This window comes from Zosterops lateralis (genome assembly GCF_965231275.1).
Source record: "Zosterops lateralis genome assembly, chromosome: 1".
Lineage (NCBI taxonomy): Eukaryota > Metazoa > Chordata > Aves > Passeriformes > Zosteropidae > Zosterops > Zosterops lateralis.
The window spans coordinates 87,401,647-87,425,777 of NC_139762.1; the positions used below are offsets into that span (position 1 = coordinate 87,401,647).

The 24,131-nt window shown below is 40.2% G+C and overlaps 1 protein-coding gene across 2 annotated transcripts in view; it reads right to left on the reverse strand.

The window, feature by feature from the left end:
• PTPN3 (protein tyrosine phosphatase non-receptor type 3) overlaps nucleotides 1–23,364 on the reverse strand; it is a 164,343-nt gene extending 140,979 nt beyond the window's left edge. For both annotated transcript variants that reach the window (XM_083860387.1, XM_083860386.1), the window contains exon 1: nucleotides 23,270–23,364. In XM_083860387.1, coding sequence (XP_083716513.1) covers nucleotides 23,270–23,318 — 49 coding nt within the window. In that variant the 5' untranslated portion in view covers nucleotides 23,319–23,364. The remainder of the gene's footprint in view (nucleotides 1–23,269) is intronic.
• Nucleotides 23,365–24,131: the final 767 nt, after the last annotated feature.

The window sequence follows — 24,131 nt, forward strand, 5'->3', positions numbered from 1 at the left end:
ATTTGCAGCACTCAGGCTCTCTGTAGAAATGCCCCAGAGTTTAGGCTTTCAATCAAGCAAGAAACTGTAAAGTGGAAATCTGGAACTCTAAGCAAGCAAAGCCTTTTCTGCATCCAACAATGCCTTTGGAAGAGATCCACGCTGCTGTTTGCATTGCAGGGCAGCCGACCAGCCTTAGTCATGGGCCAGGAACCTGTTTACACCAGGTTGCAGCTTGGTAATAACAATTTACGACTTCTGGAAATGAAGGGGTTTTGATTTGGGTGGTTTTTTGTTTTTGTTTTAAACTATGTGACATTAGCTGTAAAGAAAACAGTGGAATTCCCAGCTGTATTAGCCCTGGTAAACTGAGCTGAGAGTTTGTTGTTGCTGATGCTCCTGTGGTTTCTAGTGTGTTGACACTGAAATCATGTGCAGTAATAGCCAAAATACTTAAACACAAAATACAAACCCTCTATCTAAGGATCTCATTCCATAACTCCATTTATCCTCTCTCAAATCCTTTCCGATGTGTATTGCAACCCTCCCACTGCACAGTTCTTTTTCAAAGTAATTTTCAAAAGTTTTGCCTTTTTCTTTTCAGAAGGCAGCTTACCATCTCCCAAGGATGCTCCCAAAAACTCTGCTTCTCTTTTGCTACTTATCTCTGTTATGATGATGCACTTTTGTAAGCGTTTGAGCCTTACAATGTAGATCAAATTAGATTCTCTGCGGAGGAAGCAATGTAAATTAAAATGAGGGCTTGAGAGACATGTTGGCTGCTGGAGGTCCTTGGCTGTTCAGCAGCTAGAAGAGCTCAAAACTGAGACTGAACAGAGAAGATGAGTTAACATCAGAGAGGGGAGCCATTAGCTCTTAAAGAAAGAGAAGGAATAAGAGTGTGACCACTCCATCATGTGGCATGTTCCTGTCTGTGTCTGTCACGATGAGAGGAGGTGTATGATTGAGCAAGCCACGCTGTTTCTCATTGCCTGTAATTACAGATACACCCATAACTGCACACACAAGCTTATCAGAAAGAGGATTTCACCTCCCTTTGGACATGAGCAATGCTACTACAATTTCTGTCGTAGGCAGTACCTTTGTGCAGGTGGAATTTGGTAGAATTCTCCAGAAAGCTGTAAAGTCTTAATTTTAGTTTTCTAGCTACAGTGGTAATCTTGTCTAAATTATTCAGTACTGTTGCTCAGCTCCAATTCTGGGTCATCTCGTGTAATAGTGACCCTCTCCACTCTCAGGAATCCCACAATGATAACAATATTTTCGGAAACATATGGTCATAAGAGGAAGTCATACACACAATAATCCTGTCTCTATCTCACTATGCTTTGTACACATGCAGAGTCTAAGGAAAAAGCAGCTCATAGTCACATATAGATCACCTGTGTTTGGACAGTGCCACATGTACTGAGACTGCAAGGCCAGCTGTCATTCCATCTACTTTGCTGGTAGGTCTGAGGATTTACCTCCTCTGCAAGCCTGCGGGAGTGGGAATCCTAGATCCAAATGAGGCATATTTAAAAAACAACCAACCAACCAACCTGTATATATATATAGTTCCTGTATAAGATGAGAGCAGAAACTTTAAGACCTGCAAGTTATAACTGCTTATGACTTACAACTGCCAACTCAGTCCTTGGACTTCTCCTTGGCATTTCCTACCGTGATAAACATTTGGCCCCTTGATGAAGCTGTCAGTGTGCATAAAGACTTGCTGGACTGGGGGCTTAGGGTCCAAACCACTTCTCCACTGAAGGTAAAAGGAAATTCCTTCTTAGCTAGAAGTGCTAAGAGGCTACATAGATCTAATTACAGCAAAGAGGGAGACTACACCACACATTTTCTTTCATAGCTTTCATCACTCTCTGGCACTGGATAAAGAAGTAGTTCTCCTTCATCTCTGAGCAATAAAATCATCACAGCCAAGTAAAATTAATATTTTTTGTGACATTTAATGAAACACAGCTGGATCAGCAAAGCATATCAACAGGCTTGATCAAATACTTATAACACTTACTGATATTTTCTAGTTTTATTTTCACGCTTCCCTAAGATAATGAATGGGAACATGGTAAAATACATGTAAACATTTTCAACTGAGGTGTGTTGCATTAGTTTAATTTGGGTTTTAAACCTGCTTTAATGAACAGTTTGAAGGTTGCTACCCCACTGACTTCTAAATTTTATCCTCAAGATCAATTTTATGCTCTTCCAGTTTATTCTGAGGTAACAGTTATTGCTCCTATTTTTAGCAAGTAACAGTTTTGAAATTAACATTTATTTGATGCTGAATCTTCCATTTGTTTCCAATAAAGGGATAAGATTTTCCCCACATGCAGTTGCCTGCATTAAACCTTAATTAGAAAAACGGAAGAACAGATCTTTGAGAATTCAGTTAACATTTGCTAGCACTTCATTAACTAATGCCAAATGCAGGAAGGAAGTAAACATTCCATTCTTTAAGAAAATGAATGAACGTTAGAGCATTATTATATGGAAAAAATAACATCGGAAACATTATCACAGGCAGAAAGTGTATTATTCCATTCTGATACCAGAGAAGGAGAGGGAAAGCAAACCCCAACTTCAGTTTTGACCAGCTCATACAGTTACCACTGTTGTTTTACAGTAAAATTTGCATTGTAGTTGTTTCCAACAGCAACAACAAAAATATGAGGGTCTGGGTTTACCCTTTGCTTTCCCTGGCTGTAGCAAGCACTGCCCGTGGTAGGGGTGATTTCAGCTGTGCCTGCTCTCCCTGTGCTTGCAGAGGCAGTGAGGTGCCAGGGCATGCTGGTTGGCGTGGCAGCCCTGTGTTTGCTGCTGCCGCTGCTGTCGTTGAGCTCTGATGACCCTCATGGATGAAACCAGCCCTGGCTGCCCAGAACTGTGAGGTTTTTATCCACAGTGTCATCTAGGGAGTCATGCTGCAGGTAACCTAGTACAGGGAAGTGAGTGCCAGCCTCTGAATAGCTATGATCTCCAGAGATAAAACTGAGCAACTTTCCTCTGCTCCCAGTTATTGCTGGGACAAGCAACTGGCTGGGACCCTTGTTGACTACAGCTGTGTTGAAATCCAATGTCAAGCACTGCTGTGATGGCCGTGCCTCCATGATGATCCCTGCCTTCCCACTGGCCTTGGGACTGGTGACTGGGCTGTGAGCTGCCCTGCACACATACAGAACAATACACCCATATATATCTCATCACCTGCATACAACTGTTTGTAAAGCTGAAATACTATTAGTCACACTATCCAAAACAGAACTACAGTAAGTATTGAATGTATAGTGCTTCTGAGGATAAATAAATGTTGCGAGTCAGAGGGAGCACCAATAACCGAGGTTATTCAGTTCAGAAAGGAACAGGGGTGTAAATGTCATGGCCTATTAGGGACTGCATGCTTGAAGGAAGATGCTATCACAACATTCTGTTGTTTACCTCTTCCTTTCCCTTAGAGCTTTCCTGAACCTCAGTGCTTTTGTGCTTAGCTGAAAGGGAAATCCACAAGAACATCATACATAGTGTTCCCCAAACTCGTAAGTCTGTAATGCTCTTTGACTATGTTTCAGGATCAAAAGACAGGACCTTGTATCTCCTCACCCCAATATATGGCCTAATGAGAGTAGGCGCAACTTCATTTCAAGGGCTTTAACTTTTTCTATTTAGTTATGGTGCTAAATATCTTTCAATCACAGCAATAAAAGCACCTAATGATAATAAATCCCAAAACTGCTGCTATGGAAGTTGGACCTTCAAAATAATTAGGGTAGGATTTAATTTATAATTGTATTTTTCATGCACAACTTTCAGTAATCTGCTGATATTTGTATTGGTAAAGAAATGTTCATAGTGTGCAGTTGCTCAGCTGGATTCCTACATAATCTTAAGAAAAACAAAAACTGGAGGCAATTAGTACCTGTAAGTATCTGAAGCAGACGGATCCAGGCTCTTCTCAGCAGTGCTGAGCAATAAGACAAGAGGCAATGGGCAGAAAATGACACTCAGGAAGTTCCACATGAATATGAGGAAGAACTTCTTTGCTGTGCAAGTGACAGAGCACTGGAACAGGGTACCCAAAGAGGTTGTGCCATCTCCCTCACTGGAAATATTCACAAACCATGTGGATGCAATTCTGTGCAATGTTCTTGAGCATGGAGATTGGACCAGATGACCCATTGCAGTATCTCCCAACCTGACCCATTCTGAGATTCTGTGAAATATCACCCTGAGAAAGGCTGGGCGCTGGAGAAATGCCTCTCTGCTTGGCTAATCTGCAACTTGTCCACTGGAAATACTCCCTCTAGGGAAGGTAGAGCATCACTGAATGTTGGGCTGCTACTTCACACACAGGCGTGTGGGCACTCCTGATGGTGATTGGAAGCTATGGCTTAGGGTGGACTTGTGCAATCCTGTGTATTAGGGACACATTCTCTTCAGGCTTGGGTGAGTCTTCTGAAGATTTACACTTGTGCTACACAGTAATCTATGTGAATTTGAAGAGTCTCTTTGGAGGAGAATGATGATTTAGGTGCCGTATAGAGATGGTGTAGCCCTATGACTTTTTTATCTCTAAGACAACTGGAACATACAAATGGATGGCACAAGCAGCAGGAAACTGGCATTTAGCTCTGTACCAGATCCTGTCCTAGAAGAAAAAGGGTATTTCTAAAGGTATAAACCTTTGCACAGGCAACTAGCAGGGAAGCCTGTATTTTTTTTTCCTCATGCTCCGCACCGCCTGCACCCTGGTGCTGGAGGTAACAAGTGGGAAAGGGTGTATGAAGTGCTTTCCAGGGCATGATAGCTCTGAAACCTCCAGCATTTCTCCAAGAAAAGAGGGAAGGGAGGGGACAGAACACACTTTCAGCTTTTACCTTTTCTATGTACCTTGATCCACAGGATGAACTGATGTGAAATAGTAGGGGAGCCTTAAAAGAACAGCTACCCTTTCTTTTAAAAATAGATATATTTATTTACACAACGAATCCAGTTACTCAGTGACAACCTCAACTTTACCAGTGGTCTCAAAGGTAAAGCCACAGCTTAGATTGAATGTGCAGCTAACATAATGCATGAAAACTTAATTGAAGTTGATACATAGAAAGAAAACCTAGTGGCAAAGCCACTGAGAAAGATAGGACAAAAGAAAGTTGGTAATCTTCCCTTTGAGGTTGCATTTTGGTTTTTTTTTCAGGTTTCTGCCTCAAATTAAAATCAGTTAATGAAGTACTTCACTGTGGACCTACTGGTCGATCACTGTAAGGATTACATTTGTCTTTAATGAAGTGAATCTTACTGCAATTGTTCCTGCTCAAGGATATTCTAATAAATGAAGTCTTGCATCCTAATGAATTGCAAGCATATTAGAAAGTTGTGAATAAATAAAAAATCCAAAAATAATTTTTAATTATGCAGGGATTTTCCCCAAAGTGAATCCATCTCAGACAGGAAGGTAGCTTTAAATACCTAGTGGTTTAAAAAGAACCATTTCCAAAGGGAGTATTAGAAAATTAATCTTTTACAGATGCAACGCTCATGGCACCAATTAATTAATGAAACTGGAAATCAGCACAACTTTAGTACAGAAATAGATAAAAAGCTATTAAAACACAAGCATCTTAAATAGAAAATCTGATTTTTTTTTCTTGGTTATATAAGAGTGAAGTCAAAATTAGACTTTTGGTTATAAAAACTTCCTGCAAAATAATCTTTTCTATCTTCACAATTAAGACTGTGAGATGAAACATACCTTAAGCAAGAACCCCTTAGTTATTGTGATGTATCAAATCACCACTGAAATAACTGGAGCTGTACTGATAAATCCCAGCAGAGTGCCTGAACCGTCCAAGTTTCTGTGCAGAAGAGAACTGCAGTTTGACACCTGCCTGTTCTATGGACATTTCAAAACCCATGTGGCTTCACCTGAAAATAAAATGAGCCAAATCCAAATTCTTTAGACATTCTCCTTGCTAACCCACCAGTCTCAGTTATCCTGTTCTCTGCTTCTGATTTCTGCATTTAATAACAAGTCTGATCATCTCAGTTGAGTTAAATAACTCAGGGTTTTTTTGTGCAGTTGCTAATCCATCTTTGTGCAGCCATGCAAAAGTATCACTGACAACTACCACAGAATTTCCACCTCAGCAACAAGCCAACTAAAGCTGAGAGAGTGGGTAAAGTGCCTCTGAACTCATGTCCATAGGGCATAAATCCAAGCTGGAAAATCCAACCAGACTTCCATCTGAGTGGGAGGAGGCAAGATAAATTTGATTAGAAAGTGGCTAAGGTGCCCATTCCTGCTACCACTGCTAAAATAATAGTAGGTGAGGGCAAAAAATGGAGATGACACATTTGCAAACAATCTAAAAAGAAGCAGTCCTCAAATTTACCTGTTCCACAACCTTCCAATGCCTTTACAACAAGGGATGTGGGTTTTCTTATGACTGTTTTTCCAACAATAGAAAATGACTTGATGTCAACTTCTGTTTTTGAATGGCACGGACCGAGTTGGGTGGAGGAGGAAGGAGCCAGCCAAGAGGAAATTTGAGGCTTTTTTGTTTCTCACTGTAAGCAGGTATGCGTTGACTGTACTGCTTCCAAAGGCGTATGCTGCAACTCAGCATTAATAATAGCTCACAAAAATGTGGCTAAACCTGTATAATACACAAGATGTAGTCATAGCACCCTGTAGGACAGCACCTATTATAGTGCAACCTCAAGATGTCTAAGTAGTAAATCCTCTGCCCTCTTCAAGTCCACCACATTTACAACCGATTTCCTCTGTCTCAAAATGAACCTATCTAATAAAGGCAGCAGAAATCAGTGTCATGGGATTTTTCAACAAAATATTTTTGGAAATTTCTATTTCTGGAAAATTCCATTTCTGAGAACTAAAATGCTTCTCCAAAATGTAACTGTTAAAGAACAAGGAAATAAGACATCCTGAGAAGATACTCAGTGGGCTCTGGTGCTCCCGCATCTTGTAATGCTTGTAATTACTTGTGGGTTTTTCAGTCAGATTCCTAAACAGCCTTGCCACACGAAGTGAAAAATAATCCCCAAGGTTTCTGCTGCAGAAACAAGGGGCTGGTAACCCTGAGGTTTTATCGACACTGAACCATAGCTTTAGATGCTGCAGTACAGGGCTGGAAAGCCTCAAATCCCTGTTGATTCAGAGGTTTCCAAACTTATCTCACAGCTGGTCCCTCCTCCTATTGGATCTTAAAAGCCATGTGGCAGCAGTGGAAAGTGAACTTTCAAACTCAATTTTATTCCTTAACAAAAGATTTTAATTGTGTCCAAAATTTTTTTGTTGGTTTAGGTTTTTTTGTTGTCTTTGTTTGTTTGTTTGGGTTTTTTGAGGTGACTTTGGAGGGCTTTTGGGTTTTTTGTTTGTTTGTTGTTTGGATTTTTTTTGTTTGGCCACTGTGGAACATTTAGAACATTTTTTTTCTCTATTTGTCCTTACTCAGAATCTTTGGATTCCCAATAAAAAGGAGAAGTATCATTTCCACCAGCTTTAATCAAAGTTCAAAAATGGAAAGAAAGAAGGAAAAAACTCCTAAACCCGTAGTACAATCCCCAGCTTGTGAAAGCTGTGGAGCTTTCCATCCTAACAGCAAAATTGCATCATTGGTTAGAAAAAGAAACACTCAGAATGGTTTTGCATTGAAAATACAGATGAACAGAGGAGCTATGGCCTTTGTCATCATAATCAGAAAACAAAGCGTCAATCCCGTTATTTACATAAGACAGAGCTTTGTATTTCCCTGCTTTTTATTTAAGTGCTTTTTTTGAATCTTGGCCAGTGAAAGAAGAAATTAGTTGAGAGGTTTCAGATGATGTGAAAAGAATGAAAAAAACCACTTTTAAAAAAAAAATTCATTCAAGTGTTTTCACTAAACAAAATCAAATTGTGATCTTTTATTCCAATTCACTAAATTTTTATCTTGGAATATTGTGGAGGAAAAACCAGTTGTCTGTGATACACTTTGGTCTGGTGTTCTAAGAAAATAAGGAGTACCTTATCATTCTCTCAGTGTGTCTCTGCTTGCTTGTCCTCCTTCTCTCTTCCCACATCCCCAAAAGGTTTTGAATCTAGTTTTGATGAAATGTGTCAGAATGTTCTACAATTCTTACGGTCTCAGCAAAGTGGGCTTGTGAGTAAAGTTGGAAAAGAAACACTATTAATAGATCATTAGGGGTAGAAGAACAAATATAAATCTTATTAAACATGGGAGAAGTTGCACCAGAATTTCTCATTATGATCCCACCACTAACAAATCAGCTCATTAACAGTGCTGGGGAATTCAGGTTGTCTGTTTGATAGTCTTCTGGCTGAATGCACAAGGCAAACCCAAATGTTTCAAAGAAACAAGAAACAGCAAAATAGAGACAAGGATAATGCTCTGAAGAAACAGTAGGGAAGACAAATATTCAGGAATTGCCTTCAGCTAGGAGTGGTCTAAAAGGATGTTTTCTTCCCACATTTGATCACAGTGAAAAAAAAAAAAAAGAAAAAAAGAAAGAGTCCAAACTATTGTTATTGAATCTAGAAATCTACTGAGACTGAATGATCTGATGAAGTGCAAAAAGGCAGGCCGTGAAGGAGAAGAAAAAGGCTCCTCACCACACAGAACATTGCTGCCAGACAGTGATGGAGATATAAGTTGAAAAGAGCAAACATGCTTTCAAGGAAGCATTCAGAGATAGAACACAGGGCCCATTTCATCCTTTTTTATAATGTATTATGACTGTGAATAGAAGAATCAGTCATGTTTTGAAAAAACTCTTCACAGGTTATTAGTTAATGACTTATATATCTTCCACAGGAGTGGCCTTAAACTTCCAAGTGCAGCTGGGCTTTGCCGTGAGCTAGACAGGGAGGGTATGGCAATACTGGGATGCCACTAGGAGGAGTTGCACTAGGGGGTCATACAGCCCAAGGCAGAGGAAGAATGAAGATCACACTTGAAAAGGGTTGAAAGAAGCATTATAAAAAACCCAGGTAGCACGGCAAGCCTGAGGGAAACATGGCATAAAGCCAAAAGCCATCTAAAAAGCAAAAACCCCCAAACTGGAAAAATAGTCTTTGAATGATGGACAGAGGAAACAAGACATTTTCTGGAGCAGCTTCTGGTGAGTTCCCACCTCATCCTTTTCTCTTCAAAACAAAGCTGTCCACTATAAGTAGTTCTTATCCAGGTTTGCTACCCGGGTGTACTAATCAGAGGGCTTATGGGGTCAGTACAGAGCCAGGTGAGAGAATGATTGCCTGTGCAAGGCAACAAAACCAGCCAGGGTGTATTGAGGGCTCTGTAGCAACTGCCCCATGACAGTAGTCCCTCATAGTAAGCAAAAGCAGGATAAACTGGTCTGCAATTACCAAGAGGGCTAATTCACTCCTTTTAACATAACATAGATCTTAAATGAGATTATATTACATCAGAAACAAGGCAAAGTTTGAGGATATTTGTTGAAAATTGGTCTAATGATTCTTTTGTCATTGTAATTCACACCTTTCACCTTGCTAATATCCAGCAATTGTAAATTGGCATACTACCAGAAAATGAAAGTAGTATCTTTCATCTGTCCTGTTTGCTTTCTACTCTTTCCCCTTCTTTCTTAGGTAGTTTTCATACATGATGGACTTTCTTTTTAAAGCTGCTAGTCATTTCTAGTTTGTAACCACTGTACAGACAGCTACCTGTTTGTTTTTAAAACACGAGCCTTTTTTTTTTTTTTTTTTTTTTTTTTTTTTTTTTTTTTTTTTTTTTCTTTCTGGCTAAGCTAGTGGCAACAAAGTACCTGTGCAACTCTGTGCATTTTACAGTCCCTGGCTGACAGCAGATTACACCAAAAGAAATCATGACTCCTTAACACATCCTACACCCTCCCAGGGCAAGTGGCCTACAGGCATTTTGTTAAAGACAACAAAGAAACTCACAAGGACGATTTCTGGAGGTACCAGACATTGTCAAAGCTTTTCTAAAGCTGGCACAGAGCCAGCGGCCTGACCCTGTCTTTGCAGAGACTCAGAAGGGAGCCCAAACCATGAGCTGGGCTGCCCATGTATGGAACGAGGGGTCTCCAGCCATGAGCACCTCCACTGCAGGATGGGGAGAGCGCATGGTGGGCAGTAGGTGTGGTGGTGTGGGGATAAAACCCTGGAGAGGCGAGGAAGGAAGGCAGCTTAGGCTGTTTTGGAGGTGGTATTGCTGAGCTGGGCTGAGCCCCAGCTGCTGGCCTTGCCTGGTCCCCTCCCACAGCAGACAACCCAGAGCCCTGCAGAAGCTGTTATCATCTGCCACCATGAATTACTCGCAGAATTTCTCTTCCCTTTAGTCCTCCAGCAGATGTCTTGTGGCTCAGATTCAGGAAAATCACTACACCCATCTTGGACACAGTAGACAGATCTTCCAGTGGCACTAGAAGCAAGGAAGGAATTTGCCATGCCCTTATAAAGACAAATTTTCCATGTACCCAGAGTCACATGGACTGCAGGGTTAGGAATTGCCTGTTTCAATTAACACAGGCAACTGTGCCCTGAGGGTGATGGTAACATTGATATATCTTTATATTCTATAGTTTGTTATTTATTAAGTATTCCTTTCCGGAAGAATCATCGGAGAGGAGAGGCTTCCCTTTGCCAGGAAGCTTCTTCTCTCAAGATTCCAGTTCCATGAATCAGATTTCTGTTTAACTCATTTGTTCTGGCACAAAATACAGCAGATTCATTCCATGCAGACAAGTAACAGCAGAAAGGGATGCAAGCGTCTTTCAGGGGGGAGTAAGCTAGCATATGAAGGGAAGAAGTTAGTGTATCAAGCCAAATTTGATAGCTTTCTTTTCTTCAAGCACACGGAACTTGCCAAGTAGATGCACTCTGCTGTCAGTTTTTAGCTTTCTTTCTCTTCCTTTTCATTCTGTTAGGAGTCAACACTGATGTTTTGTAAACACCTGCACCCCAGTTTAGGAAAGAACTATGACTATGGGGGCAGCAGGAAGAATTTGCAAGTTTTGTTACAGTGCTGAGATGCTCTCAGTAGATATAGGGGCATACTTGATTCAAACAGCATCACAGATCTGTTTTCCTCCTTTGGCTAAGCAAGATTTAATCTGTTAGAAGGTTTGGTGGAAATCTTTAAAAAATATGTGGTATAAAAATACCAAATTGGAACTCTGAGGTAAAAATACAGCTTTGCCTTTCCACTTACAGCCTGAGGTGCATGTTGTTTGCTTAATCACAGTAATCAGTCTGGTGCATCTTTCCATGTTTTCAATATTAGATTATCTGAGGATATAAAATCAAGTTGGCAGAATGAGTCAGCTGATAGATTATTGCCTACTAAAGAAAAAGCACAGGAATGTCATTATATTTGCCTACAAAGAACCATGTGTACCTATGAGGTTGTAAAAATAATAAGCACAAATTCGATTACTGCTAATATGCTCTGCTTCATGTCTCAGATATTTTTTACAGAATTTTTTGTTAATATCCTGGAGTTGACAAAATGCTTCAGAGAAATTAAACTGATGAATACTATTTCATTTGCCTCATTAAAAATACAAGCAATAATACCACAAGAACAATAAAAGTTATTCTGAAAAAAAACCAAACCAAAACAACAGTTTCAGGTCTATGGTATCAAATACAATTAAGAAAATGGCTCCAATGTTAATTCCTATGTTAATAGGAGTACAGTTCAGCTTACTAAAATGCTTTTTTTTCTATTTTGGAAACCACGCCTAATTCTCTCTTTTTGTGGAGCTGAAAAAAGATATTTCAATTTGCACATATACATTATATATTACCAGCTAGAGCTGGGATAGAGGATTGCTGTCTGCTAGTCGCTGCTGCTGCTATGCCTTTACACAGCAGGAAAAAAACCCCAACAGTGGATGACAGTGGTATTCAATTAATAGTCCCTCTGGAAACTGGAAACAGTTCTCCGTGCTGCCACTGGGAGCCTGAACATTCTCCCACCCTTTTTCCTGACATGCCTGTGGTATAGCAACTTGACAGCTCTCCACAAGTTTTCCCTCGGGTCTGGTCTGACCAACGGAACAGATAATAGCTATAAATACCATAAATTTATTTAGCTATAAATACCATAATACCAGTGGGGTCCTTCAGGGAGTTGGAGGGAATCACAGCAGGAAGGTGGTCTGAGTAAAACTGAAAGACTGATGGAAAGGGTTACCCGAGGTTCACCAAGTAACAAAGACCATATTTCTATAGATTTGGATTGAAACCTCGCAGCCTTCAGCTGAGTCCACAGCCAGTGGGAAGGCCTGGCACGCTTCCCCACCAGGAGCACTTTGGAGGTAAAAGGCATCTGTGGAAGACTGTGACTAGAAACCAAGTGCTCATTAAAGCCAATGAGTCCCTCCCACAGGAAGGACTGTCCTTCAGGAACAGGCTGCTCCAGTGTGGGTGTCCCACAGGTCACAACTCCTGTCAGCAACCCTGCTCCCATGTAGACTCCTCTCTCCACAGGGCCACAGATCCTGCTCCAACATGGGCTTCCCATGAGGTCCTTCAGGTACATTCACCTGCTCTGATGTGGTCTCCTCCATACACTTCAGGTGGATCTCTGCTCCACTGTGCTCCTCCATGGTCTGCACCACAGGCTGCAGAGGAACCTCCAGTGCCTGGAGCACCTCCTGCCTCACCATCTCCACTGACCTTGGGTCTGCAGGACTGTTCCTCACACATATTCTCACTCCTCTCTCTGGCTGCAGTTGCTTTTGTACAATAAGTTTTCTCTCTTCTTAAATGTGTTATCCTAGAAGTCCTGCCACTGTTGCTGATGGCCAGCAGCAGGTCCACTTTGGAGCCAGCTGGCACTGGCTCCATCAAACATGGGGGAATTGCCTAGCAACTTCTCACAGAATCCATGCCTTCCCTAGCCTCTTCTCCAGCTACCAAAACCCCATAATGCAAACCCAATACAATATTGCACCGTTCTGGCTTCCCTGGGGGAAGGGCAGATAGCTACACAGCTGGCCATCAGTCCTCATCCAAGGTCTTCTCTTCCCATGGCCAGGAGTAGAGCCCTCTCTGATCATCAGTGAGGGGAAGCTGATATTGCAAGGGAAGAAAAAACTAATGTGGAAGCAGCAAGGAAAAACAGCAAACTATGATACTGAGATGTGGAAGGAAGACAACTTGCCTGAGCCCTCTCACAACATACCAAAAATCCAAAATGGCAGAGCACAATGACAGTTTCCATAGATTTTTCTGTCACAGAATCCATGACCACTAGCCATTAAAAAAGACTTAATAGTCAATAGCTTCCTGTCATCTCAGATATTTACAAAACAAGAGGGACACAGGTGCTGCCAGCCTGTCCTGGGTCGTGACCATGGTGACAGTCACACTGCAGGCATGGGGAATGCCACAGCTCTGGTGAAGTGACAGTCCCTCACTGCTCCTGAGGATTATCTCCACCGATAGAGCAGCATCTTCCTACAGCAACATGCTTTTTTCTTCCCCCTGGATAATTTCTCTCTAGTGAAGCCTTGCAAAATTGCCCAGTATTGCTCTCTCTGGGCATGAATTGGTTGTAGGATGGTTGATTAGCTCCTTCCTTCAGCACTGTCATGAGAGGAAAAGGCATGCTCTCCTTAATTTAATAAGGAAAATAAATTGAATGAAAATGAAAAAAATTCTTAATGAAAGGTGATTGGTTTCATTTTTTTCAATAAAGAATAAAAATCTGAATAAGACTAGTGTCCCAAATAGTTCTGATAATCTTCAAAACTTCCACTTGAAGGAAAAGAGTTACTGGAAAACATTTCTGAGGCCAGAGAGAATTCTGTATTTATTAACAGGCAAAGTTCAAAAGATTATTCACACAGAGTCTTTGATATTTTATCATGCAAAGGAATAATCCTGATAAGAAAAAACGTTTTGGCAAGAGCGCTCTCACTGTTGAACACATGATGGTTACTCTGGAAGAGGGAACAAGATCTGGCTTGCTGAAATGGCACTGCAAATGCAGAAGAAAAGCAGGTTTTACTGAACACTGGTTCTAGACACTTCTGTAGGTGTTTGTCCAATTTCTTGGACTACCTGTCACACAGCACTAGTGGGAGGAATGAAAATAGAAAAGCCATCTCATTCATGCCATTTATTTTTCCTCTTTCTCATTCCTGCTGGTTTTAATGTTGGGAAAGTATTCTCCAGGGGGATCATAAGGCCATTTGTCTTTGAATCACAGAGAACAACAGGCAGCTGGTGAAAAACCACTCTGGGGGAAAAGAAATCCAAAGCACAAGCCATCAAGGTGAGTAGTATTTCCACCCATGGTTTTGCAAGAGATTAACTATTAATAAAGATTTAACTAATCTCTGCTTTGCCTGTACAGCTGAAATATTTATAATGGCCATACATCTTGCAGATCTGTTGTATTTCCTCCATGGCAAGTCTACAACAGTGAATATAGCTGCAGGCTATTTTCTGAAATTCACATCATTGTGCTTTTCTGACCCTTTTTCTCCATTATCATTAAAAAGAAAAAGGAAAAAGTGGTTTTTTCCACTTAGACTCTGTTGTCACTCTCGATGCCCACCATATATTATTTTCCTCCTCATTATCTCAGCCACAACAGTAAAAGTGCAGAATGAAGCACAGGTGAAAAGGCAGGAGCTATCTTAGAATGCCTGATGTCATAAGAATTACCTAACTAGCCAGCTTCCCTTTACAATCAGATTTTATATGATACCATGGCTATAAACCTGTAAGGTGTTTTTAGTTCTGGCTTTACTTCTACCTCTTTTTGTTTACATTTTTTATCATCTCTATAAGCTTGAGTTTTATTTTCTTTACTTTGATTTCACAAATATTCTTATTCCTGTTTTAGGTTGCATGAATATCTGAGGTTTCTAGAACAGACTAAACCTTGGTTTTCAGGACAACCCACAACTTCTAGTGCTATACTAAAAGCCTTTTAGCCACAACCCATAAAACATGCATCACCATGGAAAAATTTTATTGATAGCCTTTTTTTCTCTCCTGGTTAAGAGGTACCTCAAACTTCAGGAGAATATAATTTCTAGCCTTATAATTGCTCCTAGTGCAATTAGCTGTACCCCAGCTTCACTCCTGTGTCTCTTCAGGGCGGGAAGAAGGCCAGGGAAGGTGGGAATCCACTGTCTTCCTAACAACACCAAATGAGTTGCAGGGGCTTCAGTCACAAGTGTCTTGGAAAAAGGCCAGCTGCTATATGTGGAAGCCAAGTGAAATGCAGGTGGCAGTCTCGATATTTTGAGCTGTTGTGATCTCATAATATGACACTAAATTAAAACAAACAAACAAACCAAACTAACTAGATCAGATTTAACCTTTTCCAGTTCTGGATAAAACATTATCAAGAATGATTTTGGCTTTCATCTCTCTTCAATTAATATGTACCGCCCTAGCAAATATTTTATGAATCCCATTGGTTTCTGTGCAGCAAAAACAAAAGTTAAAATACACCAATCTAAAGGAAACGATTTTGCTTTTGGAGTGTTGGGCCTTTTCGTTATTTTTTTTTCCCTTTTCTTTTTTTCTTTTTTCTTTTTTTTTTTTTTTTTAATCTCTACTTTATTCTTTTGTCCAGAAATTACAAAATTGGTTCCCAACTTGGAACACAATTGTTTATGACAATAAATCAGTTGACTTCACTGTTTCAGTGCCATCCAAAATGACTGTGTAATCTGGAAAAAAAATAATTGTTCTGAGGAGAAAGGGAGCAGTGGACATTTCCCAGGCTTTTTTGACCTTCTGAGCAAGAATTGGAACTTGCCTAGTGGTTTAGATGTTAATCTATCTACCCAGTGTGTGGGTGTGCTCTGAGTCACAGCCAACATGTGCACTCACTTCTAAAACAGGGCTTCCTAAATATTTTTGTAAGGGTAGCTTTTGTTTAACTTTCATTTGGCAAAGTCCCACACTGGGAACAGTCAAAAGCTCAGGAAGGACCATATGTTGTGTGTAGAGCTGCTAAGGACAACTTCGAAAGTTTTCAAATCTTTTTCTCTCAAACTGAAGAGAAGACTCATCCCTCTCCCTAACATGATTCAAGATATTGCTTTTTTCTCACCCACTTGCCAGAAAACCACATCTGTCAGACTTCAAGTATGCAATAACTGTCTGTCCACAGTGAAGATAAATGTCTTTTTGTCTGGGTTTTTTGTTGGTTTGTTTTTTTTTTTTTTTTTTTTTTTGGTTGTTGGGTTGGTTTTTTTTTTTGTTTTGTTGTTTGGGGTTTTTTTAGTGTTTTGTTTCATTTTCATTTTGTTGGTTTTTTTTTGTTATGTGTGTTTGTTGCATTTTTCTTCTCAACCCATGCCCAGCTACCAAAACTCAAGGGGTATTCTGCTGAGGATGTTCCAGGCAACTGTAACCATGTAAGTCTGAGCAAACAGGATACAGTGGCCATATACAGGCAGTGGATACTGCAGAGATTTCTGCAAGGAGAAGTAATTTTTTTTTCATATTGCTCTCCCTATTACATAACTGGGAATGGGGATAATGAACGTGTTTCAACCAAAGCATCAGAGGTGTTATGAATTGCTTTCTCTCTAGGAGGCCCTGTTATTAACCCAGTTACTCTTGGTAATAATACCTGCTGCTCTGCAAACAAGCCTGAAAAATGCACTGGGGCCAGATTCAATAAAGGGCTTTGGTGACTCAGCGTTAAGTTGATGTAATACCCCGTGTTTAAGATCTCAGGCCTTTGAGCAGAGTCTGAATCCTGACCAATAGATCTATAAAGTGCACAAAGAGTGTTAGGAGCTTGCAAAAACAACCCTGAGCAGCTTAGCATGTACCTGCATAGACCTAGCCAATCAAGGTGGCTGGGCGGGGAGAGATACCTTAAAACCCACCTGTCAGACCAGCAAGGAGATACTTGCATTTGGTTGGGATCTGAAAATTGGATCCCTCCCAAAATATAACTTTTTTGGGCTTTTTTAACCCCCTTTATTTATTTTCCTTTTTCTCCTTCCCTTCAGAGAATTGTGCAGGCCCTATGCTTTTTAATGTTCTCTCTTTGCCATAGTTGCCACACAATCAAAAGAGATGCTCCTGCTAAAAGCAGTGACCTGGGAATTGGATGTCCTAAGTTTGGTTCCTTGCTTTGGTTGCACAGTGAGTGTGGGAAGGGGGCTGCTATTCCTGCCCACCCTCCTCTCCCCCAGCTTATGCCATAATCAGCTCTAAAGTAGGTCAGTCTGAGTGGGCTGGACGGATGTGCTCCTCATCCTCCATCTGCAACTGTGCAGGGAACATTTCAAGAAACACTAGTCCATAAAGAGAAAGAGCACATTAGGCAACTGAGTCAGGTTTCCTCATGCTCAGGACACTCACTTGGCATGAGGACATCCAGGTTTCTGGCCCTTTCTGTGTTTTAACCACTGGCAATTGAATGTGAATGACAAGAAAAAGAAGTCCTAGCAGGGAAACTAAAACTCAGGCCTGTCCAGCTCTGCTCGGAATGAGTAACCAGCACCAGGCTGGTGGCATGGTTGAAGTGGGACTGTCTGTTGCCAGAGCAGCCTCTCTGCTGCTGGCATGGGTCTGTCTCAAGAGACTTAAAAGATTTGAACCTTCTCTGTTCAAATAGGGAATGAAAATCTCCAAGTCCTCTGAAGTAAATACTCGGTTTTCTATGAAGTGCTTGGGCAGAGAAAAGGAATTTTACATTTTGGCAGCTAAAAGCAAGAGTCACTGCACGTAATAAAGTGAGAAATATGTCCCTGAAAGCTGAGTATGTTTAGAGTATACTTGTGATTCTAATTGTCCTTAAAATAGCTTAGTTAGGGGTATGTACAAAGTGACACTTGAATTACTCACTCAACTCCACTAGGATTGAGACATCTCAGGATATGCACAGACATACAGCTTCAAGATCTTGGTAAATTGAAGAGAAAATAAGTTTTTGAACTTCATCACCATCAGCTTTGTTGGGATTTTAGTCTTAAATATCTCAGCTGGGTCAAGTCCCAGGTCAGGAAATCTGGTATGGATTTGATACCTTGCTCCTTTTAAATGAGCAGCAAGGGATAGAGTCTCCTGCAGGCTGCAGTGCTCCAAACCCCATCCTCTGCAAGGAAACACCATGCAAAATTTTGTTCTCTGTTACATCATTACAACTTTGACAGCATAACTGGGCTAAAAATATGATAGCAGGGTTGGTTTTTGGTTTTATTTTTCATAGGAAATGTTATGCTATGTTATGGTGAGAAATACAAGTAGACACCTCACTACCAACAGCTTTATGTGGCCAGAGCAGTAGAGCCTCTACCCCCTGGGAATCCAATACAGCAGAAACCTTACAGACATGATTGAAGAAAAAAAATCTCAAGAGAGTCAGAAACCTTCCCTGACCCAGGACTACAGTGGGCCGTAGATTTGTGTGTGCGATGCCTTTGAGAAGTGACATGTATGCTGAGCAATACTGCAGATGTGTTCTGAGCCCATTTTAAACTTCCTTCTGCTGTTTTCTCCCTGAACATTGTTTCCCTTTCTTGCAGAGTTAGCCTAGGCCAGCCGCCCACTGTCCCTCAGAGCCCATCTTCCTGCACAGGGAGCTGCACGCCTCCAGCTGCTGGTAGCATTCCCACCCTCGTTACCACAGCAGCACAAACAGCAAAACATTAAACACAAGGATGCTGTGTGGGCAAAGGCCCTGCATCCTCAGGGTTCCTGAGCAGCCTTTATGCAGCTGCCAGGCCCCTGGAGGAGCCTGCAGAGTTGGAGTGTTTGCTCCATCTCCTTTTTTAGCTAAGCCTGGCATTTTTTTCTGGGACAACTAAGAAAATCTGTGCAAAATGAGTAGTCAGCAGTGGTTATACCAACTTTACACAGAGAAGGTTTTAGTTGCCATTCTACTCAGAAAGAACATAACACAGTCTTTTCTCAAATATACTTCTCTTTAACCTTTGACAGGTACATTTGCCCCTCTTCCATATCTTCCTGGGCTCCACCCTTGCATTGCATAAGCCCTTCTTCCAATGATAGTTCAACACACAGGAATTCACATGGAAGTATGTTTCAATGTGGCTCTGAGTGGAGAAGCATGTGAATAGCATGTGTATTAATTTTGGCTTGTTTTCAGTTTAATTTTTTTTCCTTTAGACATATCTGATCTTCAGAAATAGAGTGATACAGACTTCATTTCCCATTAGCTGACTACAGTTATAGGTTGGATTGAAATTCTCTGATGTGTTAATTTGGCAAGATATCAAAAAATCAGCCAAAAAAGCTGACAGGCAGCACAGTTCCCTGAAAAACAGATTTCCTTAAATAAATCTTTTGTTTTGACAGTATGACAGCTCAGTTCAAGAACTGTATCTGTATTAGAACAGTGTATTTTGATTTCTCCAAGACATGCAATTTAACTGCACACGACTTTTTAATTCAAAATGTGCATTTACTGGAACTTACAGAGAGTGTGTTAGATTAGAAATCGATTCCCTGTTATGTTGTAAAAAGGTAGCTGTTCATCAGGAGATAACTAGGGCTGTTTTTTCTTGTGATCCACCTGAGACCAGTTCTTAGTCTGACATGATTTAATACGTTATTCAACATTCCAAACAAAACAAAAGTGAAGTCATCTTTTCTGGCAAATTTGAGAAGTGATTAAAAAAAGGGATGATACTGTTAACAGGTAATCACCCTGCTTTGAGGATGATCATTAATTTGAAAGTCTAAGTCTAAACAAATGCATTCTTACATGATCAAAGAAAAAAATTAGATTTGAAAATTTAAAAAATGGGACTGAGAATGAGCAAGTGTCTGGGAAAACTGTTCCAGATAAAGACTTTTTGAATACTCCTCCTGGGCAACCAACATATTTTTGTCTTCTCAAGACAGAGAGAAAACAGATATTTCCCACATCATCTCATCAGCACACACATAATACCACAGTCCTGCTCTTAGACAGCAAGAGTGAAATATATTAATTTTACAATGTTTGTTCGAATCTAAAATCTAAGAAAGACAGCATGAAAGTGCATTTGATATTTCATAGCTGAGAAACAGTCATTCAAAACAAGCAAATGAACAAAAAGACCCCAGCCCTCACTTAAAACACAATTTTTGGTTGAAATATCTTTGTTGGGGTCAAACATAAAGGTGATTTGCTTTTAGAATAATTGAAAAAAAAGTAGTTATTAACTGTGTGACAGAAAATTAAAGTGCAAGCACAAAAGTGTACTTTTTTTGTACTTTTTTTGTTTGTTTGTTGGTGAGGGGTTTTTTTGTTTGGGTGTTTTTTTTTTTTTGATTGGTTGTTTTTCAGGGTTTTTTAATAAAAGCTTAGACCAGTGTATTTTTGTCATATGCTCTTCTAGAGTTTTTTTAAAAAAAATCTATATTTGGGCTTTGAGAATGTACAAATATTACCTAAAGAAGCAGCCTAACGTAAGATATTCAAGATACATGCAAACATATTAAACCATTATTAAAATAAATAATAATACAAAGGGAGAAGTACAAAAGGATAGCTTCTATTATTTTCGTTGGAAATTTACATTTGTGAGGAGCTATTTAGGAATACCTAGGACTATGTCACATAGTTTAGAAGTCTGTTTATCCCATTCTAGGAGCAACTACATATATGATACACATTTTTCTTTCTAAAAAGAGTAAAATCCATTGTAATGGCTAATTTACTATTTTTTCCTTTGAAAGCTGCCTCTGCCAAGAGAATTTCTAATGCCTTCAACAAAGTTTGCTCCGAATACCTGGTGAAATAAGGCTACAGACCACAGAAATCCCCAGCTCATATTTCCTTCAAGGGAAGAGAAAGTATTCACCCATGGACTGAATAACACGGCACTACAGCACTAGACCATCCCAGTTCTATGAAGAACATGCCACATGACTAACTACAGGCTAATTTGTCGATGTTGTGACCATCCTGGTGTGTCTTGGAGGTCAAAAAACCCAAACAACTCAAACCACAAAGATCTTAGTTTTTCCTTGCAAGACTTTTAGAGAAACAAATGGCATTAAGCGGAAGGCACATGGAAATGCACAGTCACAGATAGCTAGACCTTTGGATCAGATATAAAGTTTTGCATTTCTTATTGACCTCACATAGCAACACATAGAAAACCAACAGCTCCCAACAAGTAGGTCCAGACTTCCAAAGACATACCATGCTCATTTTGCTTAGAAGAAAGAATTTCTTAAAAGATTTAGGTTTTTTATTTATAAGCTTTAATCTACAGCAGGTTGGCCTTTTGGATCAATCCAAGATATCACTTAGTTTTGAGCTGAAAAGCATCACCCACTGAGGCATAATTTGACCCTTTACAGCTAGAATGGACCCATCCAGTGCTCTGTCTTTTTAATATGTCAGATACACACTCTACCTGTTCTGGGCAAGAGCTTAATACAGCAAATGCAGCGAGGCTGGTCCTTTCTTAAGCCCAAGGGGTAACTCAGTTGGCTTCAAGGGGGGTCACTGCTGATTCATGTCACCAGAAGGTGTAATTAGTGGACCCAGCTCATCCATCCTCAGGTGTTACATGGCTTCCTTCCTCCTATGGATTTAGTTCCTTTGGGCTTGATTTGATTTCTCTATGCAATTTTTTTCAGCCTCTACAGTGCTGCATGTCAGATTTCTGTGGATTTGACAGTCAAACTGAGACTGAGAAATATCTCTCTCTCACACATACATGCAAATTCAATAACACACAGTAAGAAGTTAAATTTCATACAAAAAACTGAGCAATTTGAGCGGACCAGTGACCTTTTACCAAAAAAGGCAATCAGATGATTTAACCCACTATGACTCCCATTTTCTATTTAACAGTAAAGTGAACAACAGAAAGAAAAAAAAACACAAAACACTCCATAAAACAAAACCAATCATTTATATTGCTGGGGTTACAGCAAAACTAAAAATAAAGTATTGTCATCCTGCTTTTAAAAAATCTTTAATAGGACAATAGGCAGCAGAAAGGAAAGTACAGTTTGGTTGGGGTTTTTTAATATCACAGGTATTTTAAATTCAGCTTTCATTTAAGCTCTGTTACAGTCAGTTGGTTATGAGCTTCTAAGTCAGCTCAACAGGACACTGTGATAAGGATGATTTTTATCTCTCTCTTGCCTTTTGCATATACAAAGTAGGGAGTAGAAAACAAGACAAAACTGAAAACATCTCTCCACAGGTAAATGGTATCTTTGCTGCCATCCTTGTCCTATTCAGCTCCTGATAACAAACACAAAGCCTGTACAAAGGGATATTTTTACAGACCGAACAAAGACAATCCTTCAGTCTGGACTAAGTTTTAAATAATCTCCTCATGAAGTTGCCAAAGCAAGCTAGGCCATTCAAAAAGCAATATTTCTTGAGTAGAAAGGGAGAAGGGTTTTTGTTTTGTACTGAATTTTGTTTTGGCAATGCACTGAAATGGCTTCAGGATATACCAGTTCCATTTCTACATTTGCTTAATATTTTGTTCAGACATGTCCAGTCCAGACTTAGTTACCCGACTTTATTGTAGTCAGCTACATTTCTACCTTTCTGTCATACTCATCTTTGGCATGCTGGAAATCTGACTTGGTTATTTCATTAGTCTTTTAAAACTTTCCCAAGCATTTTAAAAGCCAATATGTACAGATTTTATTTGGTTTGTTGCCTGTATTATATTTTCCATAAAATATAAAACAATAGCATTAAAAAAAACGAAGTTTCTCGTTCACAAATAGGTTCTGTGACAGCATGCTTTCAGGAAGGAGGGATGGATTTGGGTATATTCCCACTGTACCCTTATCTAATTTGGATAAAATATCAGTAAGCGTGCCAATGTCTTAAGAAAAAGAGGCATTACATTGTTAAAAATGCCTAAGCCATTGGTTTGAATCACACCATGTCTTGAAAATGCTTTCTTTGCACTCCAGTCTGCTCCTTAAGTTACTAAATCAAAGCTCGTTGTTCATGTTCTCTACCACACAAGAAGCTCCACGCCACAGCACTTTGCAAATACAGGCAGAAAGTCAAAGATTAAAGCAAGTTTCTTCAAGGAGCTTTTATATCAGAGTTGTGCACACAAGCATCCTTTCTTTTGCTCGCAAGTACGCTAATCATATTTCAATTGCATGCCTACAATATAAAGTTAATAGCTTCCTTATTTCCTTCTTTCAGCATTTCCCCTCTACTCCCTCAGTCTTTTCAATTATACAACCTAGATAATTTCTTTCATTTCCTTCCTCCAGCGTCCTGTTTTCATTTCTTATACAAAATCGTATTTGGTCACTTACACTTTTCTTGAGGATAAGCGCATGATAGCAGCATCTCTTGCTCCACCATGGTGCTGTCTGTTGCAGAGGTCAGTGGTCCCTTGAATAGCACTTTAAGAAAATATTTTGGAAAGCTGAGCTCACTCATGCAGGCTTCTGATCTTCTCCAGTACTCTTGGCTTCTCTGTGTGCTGTCACATGTTATCCTCCCTCCTGAGAAACCTGTGAAACGGGTCTGGCAACACACAACTTGTGTGTCAGAAGAGTTTTAATTGATTCATTGCAACAGGTACCCACCCTCATTAAAAAAAAGCTGCTGAAAGGAGTAGTCTCTTAGCGCCTCATTTGAAATTACAGAACCTGCCCAATGTCACAGCTGGTGCACTTTAAAGGGAAACTACTTGCTGGGTTTGTGAATACACAGGAAATTATTTCAAATCAATCTTAACGTGCCAAATAAACCACAAATAGCGGTAGAATTTGGATGCTTCTGCACTGTGGGAATGCAGGAATCCTTCTGCTGTGCAAAAAAGTGGTGAGGGCTGCTACTGCATTTCTCCAAGGCATAATGTCCTGTGGGACAAAGTAGCTCCATCTTGCTCTATAGAGTCCTCTGTCTCCATGATCAGCCACTCTGATCCCTACTGAAAGGGAAAAAATTTGTGGGCCTGATTTCTGAAGAATGCATCTCCAGGAACATGAGGTTATTAGTGCCCCAGTGCTTGGAGGGAGGATTCCTCCACCCAGCAACCATGGAGGTTGCTCTGTCTTTCAGCAGCCGCTGTGTACCCACTCAAGATTCAGTGAGGAGCCCCCAGTCCTGCCCTGCAAGCCCCTCTCAGATCAGTTATCATTTACCTTTACCCTTGTGACCAAGAAGAAT